General features: G+C 40.2%; 1 protein-coding gene across 18 annotated transcripts in view; it reads right to left on the reverse strand.

The window, feature by feature from the left end:
• Positions 1 to 18,591, reverse strand: part of CAMK2D (calcium/calmodulin dependent protein kinase II delta) — a 292,308-nt gene that overhangs the window by 162,829 nt on the left and 110,888 nt on the right. For all 18 annotated transcript variants that reach the window (XM_050944443.1, XM_050944435.1, XM_050944448.1 and 15 more), the window contains exon 3: positions 14,554 to 14,613. In XM_050944443.1, the coding sequence (XP_050800400.1) occupies positions 14,554 to 14,613 (60 nt within the window). The remainder of the gene's footprint in view (positions 1 to 14,553; positions 14,614 to 18,591) is intronic.

The raw sequence follows: 18,591 nt of genomic DNA on the forward strand, positions 1-18,591 counted from the left end.
AAAACAGTTGTTTAATTAATTTATTATTTTCCTGATTTCATAGAATCATAGAAGATCAGGGTTGGAAGAGACCTCAGGAGGTCATTTAGTCCAACCCCCTGCTCAAGCAGTAATAGCTAGGCACTAAATAAAAGAAGTGTAAAACATTCTTATTATGGACTCTCTTTTCATTTCAGATCCTTCTCCCATTTATATTACTCTCTCTCCCTCTCTCTCTCTGCTCCCTTTATAAGGCTGCTATTACAGAAGGGAAAGGGCACAGCTACTGTTTAATACATTTTGGCCAAAGTAATTTCCTGGCTCAAGCATCTGAAGTCAAATCCTCTTCTTCCTAAATCCTCCTCCTATTCTCTACCCCTTAATTAGCTATTCTTATGGGTAAAAGAACTCGAACACATAACAACAATCAGCATATGAAGAAGATTGTAGTAAAGGCATAAGTAGTGAGAAGAATATGATGCCCCATTCACATACTAACAGATCCAACTTATGCACCTTTATATCTTCTCCTCAGCCACATTGCAGTGTGGTTCAGTTCATGGATAGCTACTACTGCAGCTGCTTATGTCATTTGATTTATTTACTTTTGTTGCACTTTACTATTTAACAGCATGCTGTAACTGAGATTAAAACACTGGCTGCACTATTCTGACCACGTATTTAACCGTCTTTTACATTAACTGGGAAATTTAACATGCTACATTCTTTTTAAAAAAATCACCAAAAGAAAATGATCCATTTTATTTATAAAGAAAGATACAGCACTTTATTAATCGATTAGAATGAATGCTATCTAGAATTAGACCTCTACACGTTATATCAAACTTGCTTTGATCCGCTGCAGTGCGCAACCCTGCCCCCTCCAGCGCTGCTTTACTGCATTATATCCAAATTCCTGTTACATCGGGTCACATTATATCGGGGTAGAGGTGTACTAAAATGACCAGCCCATCTAACTGCTGTTGGTATGAAGAGGAGGCAACTGGAAGTGAAACTGGATCACATGGATGCCCGAAGCCCATGGTTTAGAGCTGCCATGTAAAAGATTAAATGCTATCACATATTCCTGAAACCAGCATATACAGTATATATCTAGATGATGACTTGTTTGATTTTGTTTTATGGAGGGAAGAAGGGAGATAATGCATTTGATTGCTAAAGTCTTTACTTGTTTTATTTGCAATGAATTAGAAAATAAGGAAATGTGAGATTTCAAGTCAAAAAATTTACCTTGCTACTAATTATGTGCCCGCGCACACACACACACACGGCCTGATTTATATCTCATATCAGTTTTACACACAGACTTGATGACTTCAGTCAAGCTACTCCTAATTTATGCTACTGTAAAATCAGAATTAGGCTCTTTTTTTAAAGTTAATCTCTGTCAGATATTTTCTATCAGTTGCTGTAGAGCTTACAAAATCTGTAACATTTATTGTATATTATCAATGTGTATTTGAATGTAGTGCTATGCATAGCTTCATACAAATTGTAGCCACAGATATTCTGAATTTAAAATTAAAGGTCTATCTCCTAAAAAAATATGTCAACACAACATTGTTTTATTCTCAATTGAAGAGACATCGTGAGGTGAAAATAAATGAATTTTTCCTTCTTCCCTCATGCAGCATTTAACAGGTTCTCTGCTGTAACTAGTTACTGTGATGTGTAAGCTAAATCTTATCAAAATTAAAAAAAGTAGGCAAGGATGAAGATACTTCTGAATAATTAAGGGAATCACAGGATTCTAAGTCACCACCAAAAGAAACAAAGAGTTGAGTGCCAGCATAGTGTTATATCAGCAAAAGTTTCAGGAGATGCAGATTAGTAATCAGAGGCACAGCAGGATTTGAGCTCACTGTGATTGCTAAGCAAGAGTTGGGAATTCAGCACTTACTGAAAGGTTAAAAACCAGAAAATAGAAAGGTAAGAGGTAGTCTTCATTATTAAGAGCAGATTATTCTCCTTTTAGAATTTCTGCTTGTCATAAACAGATAGTTAAGGGTTAATGTCTCTTTTACCTGTAAACGGTTACAAGCAGTGAACCTGGAACACCTGACCAGAGGACCAATCAGAAGACAAAATACTTTCAAATCTCAGTGGAGGGAAGTCTTTGTTTTGTGTTGTTTGTCTGTCTGTTGTTCTCTCTGGGTTCTGAGAGTGACCAGATGTACCTACAGGCTCTCTAATTTTCTGTTCAAATAGTAAGTACAAGTAGAAAGGCGGTTTAGTCTTTTTGATTGTTTTCTTTATTTGCAAATATGTATTTTGCTGGAAGGATTTTAATTTGTATTTGTGCTGGGGGGGGGGAGGCTTCTCTCTAGTGTCTATAAGCTGAAAGACCCTGTAACCTTTACCATCTTAATTACAGAGACAACTTTTACTTTTTTCTTTTATTAAAAGCTTTTCTGTTTTAAGACCTGATTGATTTTTTTCCCCTTGTTGAGGCTCAAGGGAATTGAGTCTGTACTCACCAGGGAACTGGTGGGAGACAGGGAGAGAGAAGGGAGGGGGGAAGGTGGAAATCCTCTGTTTTAGATTCACGGAGCTTGAATCTGTATTACTTCTTGGGGAGGGAAAAAGAGGAAGGGGGGAAGGTGCATTCCTCTCTGTTTTAAGATTCAAGGAGTTTGAATCACAGTGATCTTCCAGGGTAACCCAGGGAGGGAAAGCCTGGGAGAGGCAAGGGTGAGGGAAAGCGTTTACTTTCCTTGTGTAAGATCCAGGGGGTCTGGGTCTGGGGGTCCTCTGAGAAGGTTTTGGGGGGACCAGAGTTTCAGGCACTCCAAGTCCTGATTGGTGGCAGCTTATCAGATCTAAGTTGGTAATTAAGCTTAGGGGGATTCATGCTGGTACCCCATCTTTTGGACGCTAAGGTTCAGAGTAGGGGTTTTACCATGACACTGCTACAGGTCCTATTCTCCTCCAGAATTGGAAGCATCGGTATATGCAACAGCTAAAAATGTAACAGTTACATTAAACAGCACAAGACTTTTGTGGGCTTTTTGCTCAATAATAGGTATGCTTTTAATGTAATCTAAAGTGTAACTGCATGTAAAAATTAAAAAACAGCTTTCCCCTGACAGCTGTCTTAATCTATATTAGAGAGTCTCTTTTGGAAGTTTGCAATCACATTAGCTAGCTGTAACAAACAATAAAAAGCACTGTATACTGTAGTATTATTATTTTCTTTCTATGGTACTTTGCAGGGGTGCTGTATTTTTCACAGTTGAGAACACATTTCTTATACAGAGGAATAATCATGTCTCCATTTTATTGTATGAATATGTGACAGGATGTGGCCCTCTGCTCCTGTTTTCTCATACAAAAGTGGGGCCTACTTCCGTTCGTTCCTTGTTTCACGCATTCGGGCAGAGTTCCTCAGGGCAGCGTCCACTTGGTTCCTAGACACCTCTGAGGAGCAGTGGGTGCTGCCCTGGGTTCTCTGCTCAGTATCCCCCTCTGGATCTCTGATTCATACCTATGACCATGTTACTCATTAGTTGTCCTCTGTCATTATCTGAATCTCAGGTCCAGTAGGGGAAGGGGCCTTCAGATGCGGGTGGGCTTGTGCCCATCCGCCGACCACCTCCTGGACTTCAATAGATGCTGGGTCTCATCACTCTGTTACAGAAGAATGTTAGTGATTGTGAAATGTGTCAGATGGAAGCCGATGTGTCTATTACTATGATGTGGAGCATCTGTTGACCTAAGGGGCCAACTTTAGGAATGAGAAGATAGATAAGTAAACATAATTATTTATTTGCTGATCTTCTGTTTTCCTGACACTCCCATCAAAGATTCATAGATTTATAGATTCTAGGACTGGAAGGGAACTTGAGAGGTCATCGAGTCCAGTCCCCTGCCCTCATGACAAGACCAAATACTGTCTAGACCATCCCGGATAGACATTTCTCTAATCTACTCTTAAATATCTCCAGAGATGGAGATTCCACAACCTCCCCAGGCAATTTATTCCAGTGTTTAACCACCCTGACAGTTAAGAACTTTTTTCTAATGTCCAACCTAAACCTCCCTTGCTGCAGTTTAAGCCCTTTGCTTCTTGTTCTATCCTTAGAGGCTAAGATGAACAAGTTTTCTCCCCTCCTCTTTATGACACCCTTTGAGAAACCTGAAAACTGCTATCATGTCCATTCTCAGTCTTCTCTTTTCCATACTAAACGAACCCAATTCTTTCAGCCTTCCTTCATAGGTCATGTTCTCTAGATCTTTAATCATTCTTGTTGCTCTTCTCTGGACCCTCTCCAATTTCTCCACATTTCTTGAATGCGGTGCCCAGAATTGGACACAATACTCCAATTGAGGCCTAACCAGTGCAGAGTAGATTGGAAGAATGACTTCTCGTGTCTTGCTCACAACACACCTGGTAATGCATCCCAGAATCATGTTTGTTTTTTTTGCAACAGCATCACCCTGTTGACTCATATTTAGCTTGTGGTCCACTATAACCTCTAGATCTCTTTCTGCCGTACTCCTTCCTAGACAATCTCTTCCCATTCTGTATGTGTGAAACTGATTGTTCCTTCCTAAGTGGAGCACTTTGCATTTGTCTTTGTTAAACTTCATCCTGTTTACTCAGACCATTTCTCCAATTCGTCCAGATCATTTTGAATTATGACCCTATCCTCCAAAGCAGTTGCAATCCCTCCCAGTTTGGTATCATCTGCAAACTTAATAAGCTTACTTTCTATGCCAATACCTAAGTCATTGATGAAGATATTGAACAGAGCCGGTCCCAAAACAGACCCCTGCAGAACCCCATTTGTTACACCTTTCCAGCAGGATTGGGAACCATTAATAACTAATCCCTGAGCACGGTTATCCAGCCAGTTATGCACCCACCATATAGTAGCCCCATCTAAGTTGTATTTTCCTAGTTTATTGATAAGAATATTATGCAAGACCGTATCAAATGCCTTACTAAAGTCTAGGTATACCACATCCACCGCTTCTCCCTTATGCACAAGACTCATTATCCTATCATGCTCCATTACTATCAATTAGTGTCATGGGTTTTGGGATGTTAATTCCTATCCCTGAGGAACTATTCTGTCTAATTTCACTTAGATGACTGAGTGTTCATTGTACTGAGTTCATTTTCTTTGCCTCTATGGACTGGATTTGAACCAGTGATCTAGCTGTGAAAGGTTTTCTATCCTCTTACAAGCCTCCTGACCCATTCAGTCCTCTTGAACATCTGTTCAAGAAAACATTTTATTCCTCTCGAATGTATCCAATGACAGTGTTTAGCAAGATCACTCAGAACATGATCCTCCAAAGTTACTTTGTAGGAAGAATTCAGCACCTCACAGGACTGAGCACACAAGTGGGAGGATAGATTAACACACTAAGCATAACACCTGTTCCTGCACTGTCTGGTCCTACAGGCAATTCAAAGATTTCTGGTATATAATAACTGTTGTAATGGAAAGCTGCTACACACTGATTTATAACCCCAGATTCAGGGCCGGCTCCACGCCTCAGCGCGCCAAGCACGTGCTTGGGGCGGCATGCCGCGGGGGGTGCTCTGCCGGTTGCCGGGAGGGCGGCAGGCGGCTCCGGTGGACCTCCCGCAGGCATGCCTGTGGAGGGTCCGCTGGTCCCGTGGCTCCGGTGGAGCAGCTGCACGCACGCCTGCGGGAGGTCCACCGGAGCGGGGGACCAGCGGACCTTCCGCAGCCACATCTGCGGGAGACCACCGGAGCCGCGGGACTGGTGAGCAGCAGAGCGTCCCCCGCGGCGTGCCGCCGTGCTTGGGCCAATGAAAAGGCTAGAGCTGGCCCTGCCCAGATTTGTTCAATTTCACTGATAATACCATAAATTTTGAACCACTAGAACATGCAATATCCTTGATGGCATTTTTGAGAAAGTGTAATAAAAACAAATACAACTGTGGTTTTGCTGCTCATCTATCTGTCTGTGTTTCATGGTGTCACATAATTCTTCTGAGGTATGTATAAATATCTCCTGTCTGTGTGTTCCATTCTATGCATCCAAAGAAGTGAGCTGTAGCTCACGAAAGCTCATGCTGAAATAAATTTGTTAGTCTCTCAGGTGCCACAAGTACTCCTGTTCTTTTTGCGGCTACAGACTAATACGGCTGCTACTCTGAAACCTTCCAAGATTGTGTTTCCCAACTTCAGCTGGGAAATGAGAATGCATCTGAGAGTGCTGCAGAAACAATCTGCTCAAATTAATTTATTTTATCAGAAGGAGAAAGGAAAGAGGAATGAGAAAGAGTTGTGAAAGGAGAGTTTTCCTTTCATACTGACCAACTGGCTATACTCTTTGACTGCAGAGAGATTTGTACCCAGCCCACAGTTCCAAAGGTGACAGGTTGCCTTAAAACACAGCCGCACAAAGGAGAAAATATTGGGGTAGGTTATGCAATTCCTAAAGTCAGTTTCCCTTCTAATTTATTTTGTGTACAGTTTGTGATTTTTTTTTCACCATAGTCCATTTCTCTTTTGATTTGTATGGGTCTTTCATAGAACAGAAGATACAGGCCCTTTTTTTAAATAGGAAAATATGGTTGTAAAACCACATGAAATAGTAATGGGACTCAAGGACAAGGGGAGATGGGGTTGAGGAATTGATACTACTACCCAGGTTTTTATAAATAAATATTACAAATCATCCCTAATAACCAGTCGGGCTCAGTGGATAATGTTCTGTTTTTATACCTGAAGGTGAATCCGAATAAAACATTTGGAAAATAGACTTTTTTATTTCATCGATATGGTAAAAAAAAAAAAAAAAAATCATCCCTACTAAATTAATCCCAGTTAGCATTGAGAGAAATGTTTCCACCAAAATTTAGTTTGGAGAAAAATGCAGGCTCAAGTTGACAAAAACATTTCTCAAATTTGTGTAAAATTTGCCAAGTTGTCTTAGTTGAAAAAAAAAATCTGAAAAAAATTGAGACCTATTTTAATTTTTTAATTCAAAATGGCAATTTCAAAATTTCCTTCAAGTTTATTAAAAAAAATCTTTAAAAAATATCAAAATCAAAACAAAGGGTTTTGTTTTGGGTTGAATTAAATGTTTTGTTTGACCCAAAACACTTTGTTTTCTTTACTTTTTGGTTTCCCAATATTTTCTTTCAGTTTTTCAGAACTGCCAGTGGTATGAACAAATTAATTACACAGCTTTAATCCCAGCTAAAACTAACCAGTATTCCCAAACGATCTCAGGATCATTGAAATTTATCATCGTCTATTACTTGCTTTTTCGAAAAAGAAGCAAGACTGACAGCCTGAGACTTTCTTCACTGAAAATTTAAAACCTTGGCAATTTATATCTTAAACTAAAAAGTTTCATGGTTCACAAGTACACGAGAATTTTGAATGTCAAGAGTATCTCTCTCACCCAATTAATATTTTTCATAGTTGGGATTTATTTCTACTACTTAAGACCAAAGAATTTCATGCCATATTAATTGGAAATCTTTTGCCTTGCAGAACACCAACACAATCTGTTTGTCCCTGGCTCCATGTACATGGAACACTTTCAGAAGAATGTGGTCTGGCTACAAGTACTATCCTGTGGTATAAACTGAATCTACAGCAGAAATTTCAAAATAAAAGGTCAATGATGAGAGATCTATTGTTATGCAAATGTATTAAACAATGTCCTGTCCAACTTGGTTTGGCTTGTGGTTAACTGATTAAACAGTATATGCCAGTTTCATAAACTAGCAGGGTTTCTGAACAAAGGTGTGGTCCTGATTTGTCTATGACAGTCCTAGGTTTTTACAAACAGTCCCGATGACCCAAAGTCCTGGAACACAAAGGAAGATTTTCTGCCTGCCTGCCTGCCTGCCAGCCAGACTATTTATTTAGAAAGTTCTGAGGTAAGGTGGGGTCCTCATTAAGTTATTGCACAAAAGGGCAATCACAGATAGATCTGGCTGCTGGGCAGAAACTTGACTGGTTCTTGGCTTCTGGGATTTCCACAAAGAATACATCTCCAGTAAGAGTGAGGATAATACAGGGGGAGAGGTAACTGGCTGGGGAGGCGTGGGATCTCCATGGGTTCAGCTAGTTAGTAAAACCCTCAACATTTTGAGGCCTTGATCTGAGATACTCATTAAAGTCACTTTAAATTCACTAGGATGTGTTGACTCAGGCCATCATATTGTGGTGAGAACCCCAGCACTGCTATAAATTAGTCTAGTGTACATCCTATTCATATATAAAGCACACTGCTGAAGCTCTGCTAATAAAAATGCATTAACCCTTTATCTGTGTGTTTGCCTAGATTTTCTTCTGCAAGACACTGTAAGGGAGGCCTGGAGCCCTTAAAATGATGTGGTGGGGTAGGGACAAGAGGATAGAAGGAACCTGGAGCCCTAAAAAAGGCAGCTATAGAGGGGAGTAGAGGACACTGCGAGCACCAAAGAGTATCTTTGGTGGACTGGTGGGGGAGAAGGGGATCAGAACCTCAAAGAATAGGAAGTTACTTATCTTAAAGTACAGTAACTGGAGGTTCTTCGAGATGTGTGATTCCTATCTGTATTCTACTGTGGATATGCATGTGCTCTATGAGCCTGGAGCCTGAGAATTTTAAAAGCAGTGTCCATCGGTCCGTACAGGTGACTTGGCTCACCTTGTGCCCCTGATGGAGGAGATAAAGGGTAGGGCAGAAACACTGTCTCTCCATTTCCTACTCTGCTGTGAACCGAAAGATGATCCAAAGCACAGGGGAAGGAGTGCATGTAGTAGAATACACACGAACTACATCTTGAAGAACCTCCAGTTACTATAAGGTAAGTAACTTCCTCTTCTTTGATTGCTGGTCCCTACGTATATTTCACTGTGGGTGACTGACAAGCAGCACTCAAGTAGGAGGAGGGTATGAGGATGCAGGTGGCAGAGCCAAACAAAGGAACGCCATTCCAAAGGATGCATCAGTGATATGGTTCTGAACTAAAGCATAATGCCTTGCAAATGTGCAGACAAATCTTCACAGCTGCTTTGCCAATATCAAGTAGAGGCACTTCTTGAAGCGATGCCATACACGTAGCTTGCACCCTCATGGAATGAGCCCTTACCCCATGATAGCAGAGCAAAAATACAGCCCAAAATCCATACTGAGATTCTTTGAGAGGATATAGCCTGACCCTGAATTCTTTCTATTATGGCAACAAATAGCCCAGGAGACTTTCTGATTGGCCTTTTACCTGTAGAGAACAAAACCTAAAACCTCGTTGAACACTAAAGGAATGGCGCCTTCTTTCTTTTGAGGATGACTGACATTTTTGAAAAAACACAGATAAGTGAATTCGCTGGTTTAGGTGAAACACTGAAACTACAGTGGAGGTGAATTGAGGGTGCACATGTAATGAAACTTTGTCCCTATGGAATATAGTGTAAGGAAGAGCCTGCATCAGCACTCCAAGCTCACCAACCCTCCTGGCTGAGATGATGGTTACCAAGAATGCAACTTTCGTGGATAGGAAAGACATGGAGCAAGAAGCTAATGATACAAGGGGAGGCACAGTGAGTGCCGAAATAATAAAATTTAAGTTCCATTAAGGAGCTTTTTTATTGGCAGAAAGGTTCCGATTAGGCCTTTCCAGAATCTGTTAGTCAGTGAGTGTGTGAAGACTGAGTAACCCTCTTAAAGTGAATGGTATGTGCTGATTGCCGCCAAGTGGACATATAAGGAGCTCATGGACAAGCCTGCTATCTTTTGGGAAAGAATATAGTACAAAATAAGAGAACTTATGGGGCTATAAGTCTTTGATTGCCCATACAGAAAAATGTCTCCACTTGGCAAAATAGCATTTGCTAGTGGAATTCTTCCCAGAAAAGATGCTCTGTACTGCATCAGAACATAATATTTCTAAAGCTATTTACAGATAAAGGAATAAAGATGAAGCTTTGGACACTGGAGATTCCGACTCACCCTTTATCTCCTCAGTCAGATGCACAAGGAGACTGAGGGCATGTGTGGACCAATGGGCACTGCTTTCAAAATTCTCCAGCTCCAGATGCATTGAGCGCATGCCCACCTACAGTGGAACACACAAATGGACCAGCACTTGAAGAAGAACAAATACTGCCAGCTGTGCAATGAATAGATTGGGATGTCAGCAGCAGTGCAGTGCTCAGATGCAGCTCCTGTTGGTAGCCAGAGAGGATCCTGCTATGAACATAGCCTCATTTAAAGGCAAGGGAAACACACATTTTCAGGAAATCAAAACTACATATTTAAGTTGATGAAGAAGTTTAATTCTAGATCAGTGGGTCTCAAACTGTGGGTCAGGACCCCAAAGTGGGTCGCAGCCCCATTTTAATGGGGTCACCAGGGCTTTACTTACTTACTTACTCGGGCCCAGGGCAGAGGCCCTCAAGCTTCGGCACCCCCCACGGCGGGAGTGCTCAGGCTTCGGTCCCCCTTTCTGGGATCTTCTAGTAATTTTAGTTGTCAGAAGGGGGTCGTGGTGCAGTGAAATTTGAGAAATCGTGTTTTAGATACTTCTCTATTGTCACAGAATTTAAAATAATTAATAGACTTGTCCAGATTAATTAAATGTTCCTACAAAGGTTCGACACTAGTAATTATTTTTTGTGGAAAGACATAAGCAAAAAATAAAGGCTCTCTCGTATGTTGCCAGTGGTCTACATTTTGGTTTCCTGCATCAGTCCCCTTTTAAGAGAAATATCACTTGTTTCTATTTTAAAAAAGGATGAATGTATTTCTAGGGTTAGGGTTAGGCTGCAATTTTAAAAGCTTCTTTATCAACATACTGCTGTTTTGATCTGATTATAAAGAAAAACATCATGAAAGGCAATTAAGAAGGGCATGGGTTTTTTTTTTTACATATATCTGGTCAGAAAATAAATCAGTAAGGCTTTGCTCATGAATATGAAAGATAAACTGTACAGACTAATATAGTCTAGAAATTGTTCTAGAAAAATAAAGCAAATGCTGACAATTTCAGAAGAGAGATTTAATCAAATGAACTATGAACAATAAAAAATGGCACTTCAGTTACTGTCACTTAAGAATAGGTAAAAGCAACCTTAAAAAAATAAAAGGGATTTTTGTTCTGAACTGTTTCTTGAAGTTTTTAAATTTTGAGGCTGTAAAACCAGATCACTCACTTACTCAGGACTGAAAGAGAAGAGAAAGGATGATTTAATTCTAACTAGGGAAAGACAGAGACATAAATTAACTCACAGAAAAACTGCAAGTTATGAAAAACCAACCTAAGTAAAAAAAAAATTTGTAGTCTTATGAGAAGGAAAATAATAAATTAAAACAGATGTTTGCTTTTCTCTGCAGATTGCATTTTCAAGAACCATTTCAGCACCTTAATTTAGATTTTTACTGTAGCAAGGACTTTTTCTTTTCAAAAGAATCCATTGTAGTCTAGGCTACAATCAATTCATGAGCAGTACATCACTCACAGAGAAGAATGAAGTGCAGAAGAAAATATAAATAGTCCTTCACAGATTAAATAGGCTTGCGCTCATAAAAAACCAATGTATTCATACTCATCAGTATACCCCTTGCCATATGTAAATTTTAAACACACTACTACCAGATTTCATAGTTATAACAAAGCTTACTAAAAATAAGTTCTGTAAACATTTTCAGAAATTAAATTTTATTGTGTTACTATCACATATTCTTGCTGATCAAGAGAGAATTTTAGGAATAAAAGTGTTTAGACTGAATTTTTATACTGTTTTATAAGCACTTCACTGGTAGTATGCTGTAATGTCCAAAGCTATAAGCTCAAGGTACTGTTGCCCACTGGAGTTTATATTTATAAATACATGGGGAAGCAGTTTTTCCTTTTAAACTAAAAGATTCAGTCTAGCATACATACAATATATGTGTTGTTATACCTCATTAACATATCTTTTTATGTTCTAAACGTGATACAGCTTCAGTTACGGACATAAGTCTAGTCTAACTTACAAGATCATGCACTCAGCACTAATCTAGCTATGCGTTCCACTGAAGTTTTACCATTAACTTCAATTGGACTAGAATAAGGCTAAGATCAAGCAGTTTTGGAAATCCCACCTCAGTCAATAATAGGCCCAAAAGTAAGACTGGCTGTCAATATAAATGCAAGTGAAACTTCTCCAATTTTACAGTGTCTGTTTGCCACATCCACATTACATCTTTGAATGGGATTTTCAAAACTACCTAAGGAGTAAGGCACATATTGAAAGTCAGTGGGACTTGAATGCCCAAGTCCTTCAGATGCCTTTAAAACTCCCACCTTTCATTTGCATTGTAACATTCACAGCACTTTAAAGTATTTAATTTTAATTTTAAGGAACGTGGACAACAATGTTTAAATCAACACTTGCTAAACCAAAAATGCAGGAGCAGAAAAAGGATTTCCACGTATTATGATTTCAGAAAACTTTGCACCTAAGTTTTCAAAAGTGGGACCCTAAAGTTTGGCTCCTAGTTCTCCATTTAGGCACCCAAATAAGTGGTCTGATTTGCAAAAGATCTGAACAGCTCCCCAGAGACTGACATCTATGAGAGCTGCTGGCAGCTAAGCACATATGAGAATGAGGTTGTGTATTTGCCAAGGGAGGCAAGGCCTTGTTTTCAACTTGATGGCCTTTCTGTCTGCACGTAGTATAATAGCTTTTTAACTCTATCTGATCAATTTCAGAATTTCAGGGAATATTCTAGGCTTCATTGGGCAGAATCCTATTGATTTTGGTGAAAAGCGGAAAACCAGAAATCCTCATCCCACTCCAGTCTGCTTGACCCTCACAGGATCCCTCACCCCTTCCCAATTTTGGCCAGGCTCTCTTTCCCATTAGTCAGGCCCTTCGCCTATGGGGAGGGGACATGGGCTAGAGCTAGGTTTACAGTTTGGCCTGCTTTAGCAATGAAGTGTGCAAACCTCTAGTTTAGGTGCCCAAATGTGAATTTAGAAGCCTAATTTTAGGCTCCCACTTTTGAAAATCAGAGTCTTTGTAAATGTACAGGATTTTTTTCTACTCTTGAAACTAACTCTATGATCTTACTCCAAGATAGAGACCAGACCTAAAAGCAAACTTCTTCACTCAACTGTACAAACAAGGTACTTTAATACTTGAGAGCTTTTAGGATGGATATAAAACTAGTTCTCTGGCAGTCACACACTTCCCATGCTCAGCAGGATATTCTATTATAGGGAAAGAGGAGTAGATACATTTCAGTGACTTGACAGTGTTCATGGAGATTCTACAGCATGAAAACAAATAGCCTCTCTCATAAGATTCTGAATCCTGATATTCTTTCTGAAACTGAACAGCCAATTAGAAGAAAAAGCGTACTCTGTTGTGTGATTCACTGACTGAATTACCTATTTCAGAGTAGGTTGCACAGCATGGAATTTCCTCTGTGCCATCTTATTGAACATCAACAGTGTCTCCTCAACAACTACAACACTTCTGTGTTTTCAGGCTGTATGTTTACTTGCTATAATAACCCTAATAGAACAGCTGGACAGCATACAATAATAATATTGATTCAAACTATTCAATGGAACAAAGGAATTTAATCACATGCAGTCATATATTTCAACAGTCCTTTGTGGATTTTAGCTCTTTCCATTTCATAGCAATTACTGTTTAGATTTCTTCTTAATCATCTTCAACATTGCTTTACTGTAGAAAGGGATGGCAAACTGGTTTGGGACCAGTAAAGAAGCAACAAATTGTATCTAACCAAATCTTTTAAAAAGTTTGAAAATGTTCAAGGGAGTTGCAAGGTTCCTCCTGTCTCTGTGTCTTTGAACTTTCTGTTTTTTGGCTGTGACACAGTGTTTTGAACTCTCTGGGGAAAAACACAAACTGTTTGAAATTTTGATAGAGATTTTTGAGTGATTCCAATCTCCATTTTGAGCTGTGGTTTTTGAGTTTTTTTGTTCGTATGTTTTTGGGTTTTTTTTAAAACACTTTGTCATTGCCATTAAAGGGGAGGAGACATTGCTGAGTATGAGACAAAATCATACTTTTTCTGCTGAGCTACTGAGGTAGCCTAAAGTTGGCTCAAGTGAAGTATATATTCATAGATGTGCACTGAGACTGCTGGCAGATAAACTAGTGTCTCAGTGCTCCTCAGAGCGTGATTCCTCGTGGCCGACAAAGTTATCATCAGTTCCAATTGGTTCACACTTTCAAGACAACATGCATCCCAAATCAAAATCTTTGTCAGCCTCTACTGTGAATGCTTGAATGTAGGGACAGAATGGTGAGGAGAGGAAGGGTTTTACTCTTCTGTATACATCTTCAACAGAGGGACGCAAGTCACAAAAACACCAAGCATGAGCTCAAGGAGACGAAGTCAGTATGGATGGCTGGAGGTGATCGCCTCATAGGACATCACATGTCAGGGGAGCATTATAAGTTTGGAAAGAACTCCACTGTATAAAGAAACCTTCTTTCCAAGTGTTTCCTTTAACTTCCCCCAACTTTCTACCCCTATGAAGCTATTCTGTATTTTCTCTTTTAATTTCTGTACTAATACACATCATATAAAGTGATTAAATTTTCTTACCGATATTAGGGTGTTTCAAAAGGCGACAGATTCTAGCTTCCCTCTCCAATTTCTGGTGATCTGCAAGAAAGAGAAACACAATCGTAACTTTTTTGTTTAATCATGAAAAGCCACATCATTCTATATGGCACTGAGAGTTGAAAAACATATGGTACAGTATGTGACATGGTCGTTAAAACGTATCCTCCTCCTCCTATTTAGAATCATGATTGTACATCCAAATTGTATGCCACACTGAATCAAGATACTACATCCACCCCTTGCTTTGCCTATCTGCTCAGCCTATAGTAGTTTTAAAAAATCAAGCTGCCTTCTCAGTGGGAGATGGGACATATCCACACCATGACCTATAATTATCAGATAATAAACTATGATTATAGAATTAATAAGAATGAAGACAGCCCTGAATCTTTAGAAAAATTCTAATCCTAGACTATTAAGTGTTTCAGTGACTCCTAAGGTACTAAGTACGTCACCAATGAAGTGCTAATATTCCATTGCAAAGACAATACTTTTCAACATGCTAGGGCAGGGGTTGGCAACCTTTCAGAAGTGGTGTGCCGAGTCTTCATTTATTCACTCTAATTTAAGATTTTGCGTGCCAGTAATACATTGTAACATTTTTAGAAGGTCTTTTTCTCTAAGTCTATAATATATAACTAAACTATTGTTGTATGTAAAGTAAATAAGGCTTTTAAAATGTTTAAGAAGCTTCATTTAAAATTAAATTAAAATGCAGAGCCCCCTGGACTGGTGGCCAAGACCTGGGCAGTGTAAGTGTCACTGAAAATCAGCTCGCGTGCCGACTTCGGCACCTGTGCCATAGGTTGCCTACCCCTGTGCTAGGGCATTCTACCAACACAGGGATGCTATAAGAGGATTCAGTAGCTAAATGATCAACAGTAGCATCCCCCCACGATGCCTACATTACACTACTTCTCAGTTAAGCTGATTGCCTGTTAGCCTAAGGATAACATATGCTCTTTTCCCATTTATTCTTAAAAGGTGTTTCTTTGTTGTGGGTTTCTCTAATGTGGTCTCCATGTGCCAACACAGCCTAACAAACAAACAAGAACTCGTTCATAAAAAGTTATAGATATCAGATGGCTGGAGAAATATTCATCTAATGGACCTTGTAATCTTGTTTTCAGGGTCTTGTAGGGCAAAATTTCCAAAGAGACAAATGGAAGGTAATTCCTTTCATTTGTTCCTTTTAATTGATGTGGACCAGTTCCTCATCATAATCCCACCTCCTCTACTTGTTTGTGTTTTTGTAGTAAAATGATGTAAAGCACAGTTGTTTTATAGCTGTGGGGTAACAAGATGACCACAATTTTGAACGCAACCTAAGATCAACAAATTAAATTATAGATCTCTGACAACAGCAACAGGATCAGAAAAAGAACAGCATCAACATTTATCTCACAAATACTGTCACATCAGCATTTTACACACAGCATGCTGGTGCTCAAGGACAACAATGTTGCTATATAAACTAAGGCCCATAAATTAAACTACAGATCTTTTAATGCCATCATCATCATGTTTACAAAGTGTTATAGCCTCATCTTTCTTCCAGAGCAGAGTCCAGTTTAGCAGCAGTCTTACTGTGGCTTGGCCTCATAAGCTAGTGTGCAAATGTTCAAGGGAATATGTGAAGGCATACAAAGGAAAATATAATGAGGATAATGGATAAACAAACAGTAAACTGGAAAATGGAATCGCTCCCAGCCTCCCCTTCGCTGATCTCATATGCAGAAAAAGGGGAAATCAAGTGCAGTACAATCAAATGAGCCAGAAAAAAAGGAAGACAGAAACAACTGTTGACTGACACTCGTTCTAGATTGTCTTTGGTATTGTCTCTCTGCCAAATGGAATCAACTCCAGCGCGCGCGCGCGCTCTCTCTCTCTCGCTCCCACTTACTACATGAACTGAAATGGTGACCAAAAAATACTGTGCCTGCTGTGTGTACAAAAGCAATCGCTGACAGGTTTTCTGCACAGGGCTTTTGTTATTCATGCTCTAAGTGTTTCTTCATATTATCCTTCTCCTCCATGTCCTGTTCTTCAACACCACTCGCACCAGCTGAATGGTGTAGCTTTAGTAATCACATGGATTCAGGCATGTGTGCATTTTAACAAAGACAGTGCCTGTGGGGAGAGAGGTATGCCTGTAACTGAATAAAGCATCTTATGTGCTAAAAAGATAGTTGAAGTAAGCAATTAAGGGGCGACAGCGAAGTGTTAAATAGCTACATGAAACAGGGCTGGCCATATATCCCTTTTTACCTGGCAATACAGTGAAGAGTCTTTATGGGTAGACACAGCAATGGTAGCCGGCAGATATCCATCAACCCTCTCTGTGGCCATAGCTTTGGTTGAATCTTCTTGTAGCTTTTGGAAAATCCAGACAGTCTTCCAGGTCATCTCCACCATAGCCATAGCACCAGACCCTGTTGCACATGCTCCTTTTTATGGCATGATGCTGCCCAGCATTTGAACCAGGGCCCTTCTGCAGGCACTTAGTTAACTATTCTTTGCTTCCAGTGGTTTCTGTCCTGTATTTTTAAATCTGAGGTCCTGTAAAAGGCTAATGATGCCTGCCTGAAGTTACTTATCTTAATGTAACAAGTTCTTTGAGATGTGTGGTCCCTATCTGTATTTCACTGTGGGGCATGCATGTGCACCATGTACCAGGGTCCAGAAGAATCTTCCAAGCAGTGTCTATTGGTCTGCACCTGCACTCTTGCTTTCCTGTTTCAGAAGGATGTAAGAGATGGTGCGGACTGACCACCTCTCTAGTTCCTTCTCTACCACAAATCATTTAAAGATCCGAAACAGAGGGGAAAGAGGAGCAGCTAATGGAATACTGATAGGGACTACGCATCTCAAAGACTCCAGTGACAATAAGCTGAGTAACTTCCCTTTTTTCTCTGAGTGCTTGTCCCTACATGGGTGATTGACAAGCAGCGCTCGGGTAAGAAGGAGGGTGTGAAGGAGCAGGCAAGACAGATGCATATAGAATCGCCACCTAAAGGATGCATCATCTCTGGAGGCTTGAACTCGGGTATAGCACTTAGTGAACACACGAATAGAGCTCCACATTGCTGCTCTGCAAATGTCAAGTAAGGCCACTCAGGCAGAGTGAGCTCTCGCCCTGTGTGGTGGACATGCACTGATTAATAAAGCAGGATACAGCACTTAGAGGTCCTCTGAAGGGATGAAGGTTGTCCTCTCATTTGTTCCGCTATAGCAATGAATAATGTCAGTGACTTTCTGATCATTTTCATTTTTTGCAGGTAAAAAGCTAATGCACATCTCACACAGAGGGAACAGAAGAGACTTCATTCATCGGAGATGTGAGGCTTTGGGAAAAACAAAGGAAAGTATAGTGTCTGATTTAAGGCAGATGAGTTGGCATTTGCAGGAGACTTAGAACATAAGAATAGCCACACTGAGTCAGAGAAAATGTCCATCTAGCCCGGTATCCTGTCTTCAAACATGATACAGTGCCCGGTGCTTCAGAGGGAATGAACAGAACAGACAATCATCAAGTGATCTATCCCGTTGTCCATTCCCAGATTCCGGCAAACAGAGGCAAGGGACACCATCCCTGCCCATCCTGGCTAATACCATTGATGGACCTATCTTCCAGTACATCCAATTCCCCCGACAATCAATAAAAAGTTGGGTCCATTTTCATCAGCGGTGAAATCCATACTGTTGGCTAGCACAGGAGATGGGGGTGGACTTCTTTCAGAGTCCCTTATGCCTGATGGTCTCAGTCTTCCTAATGAGGACTGGTGTTTCTAAACAGGGTTCTCACACCTGCTGGGTACAGCTGGGAAAAGAGCAGTAGTTATTGCACATGGAGGAGATGCAGGAATTTCCAAGGCAGCAAAGGCAGCATTTGTGATCACCACTGACTGGAAAGGAGCAAGGACAGAAGATGCAGTTTTCAAACCCTGATAACTGGGGCATAAATCTAAACTCTGCACCAGGGAGAATTACCTGCAGTGAGGATTACCGACAACTAAC

The sequence above is a fragment of the Gopherus flavomarginatus genome, chromosome 3 (genome assembly GCF_025201925.1).
Source record: "Gopherus flavomarginatus isolate rGopFla2 chromosome 3, rGopFla2.mat.asm, whole genome shotgun sequence".
Lineage (NCBI taxonomy): Eukaryota > Metazoa > Chordata > Testudines > Testudinidae > Gopherus > Gopherus flavomarginatus.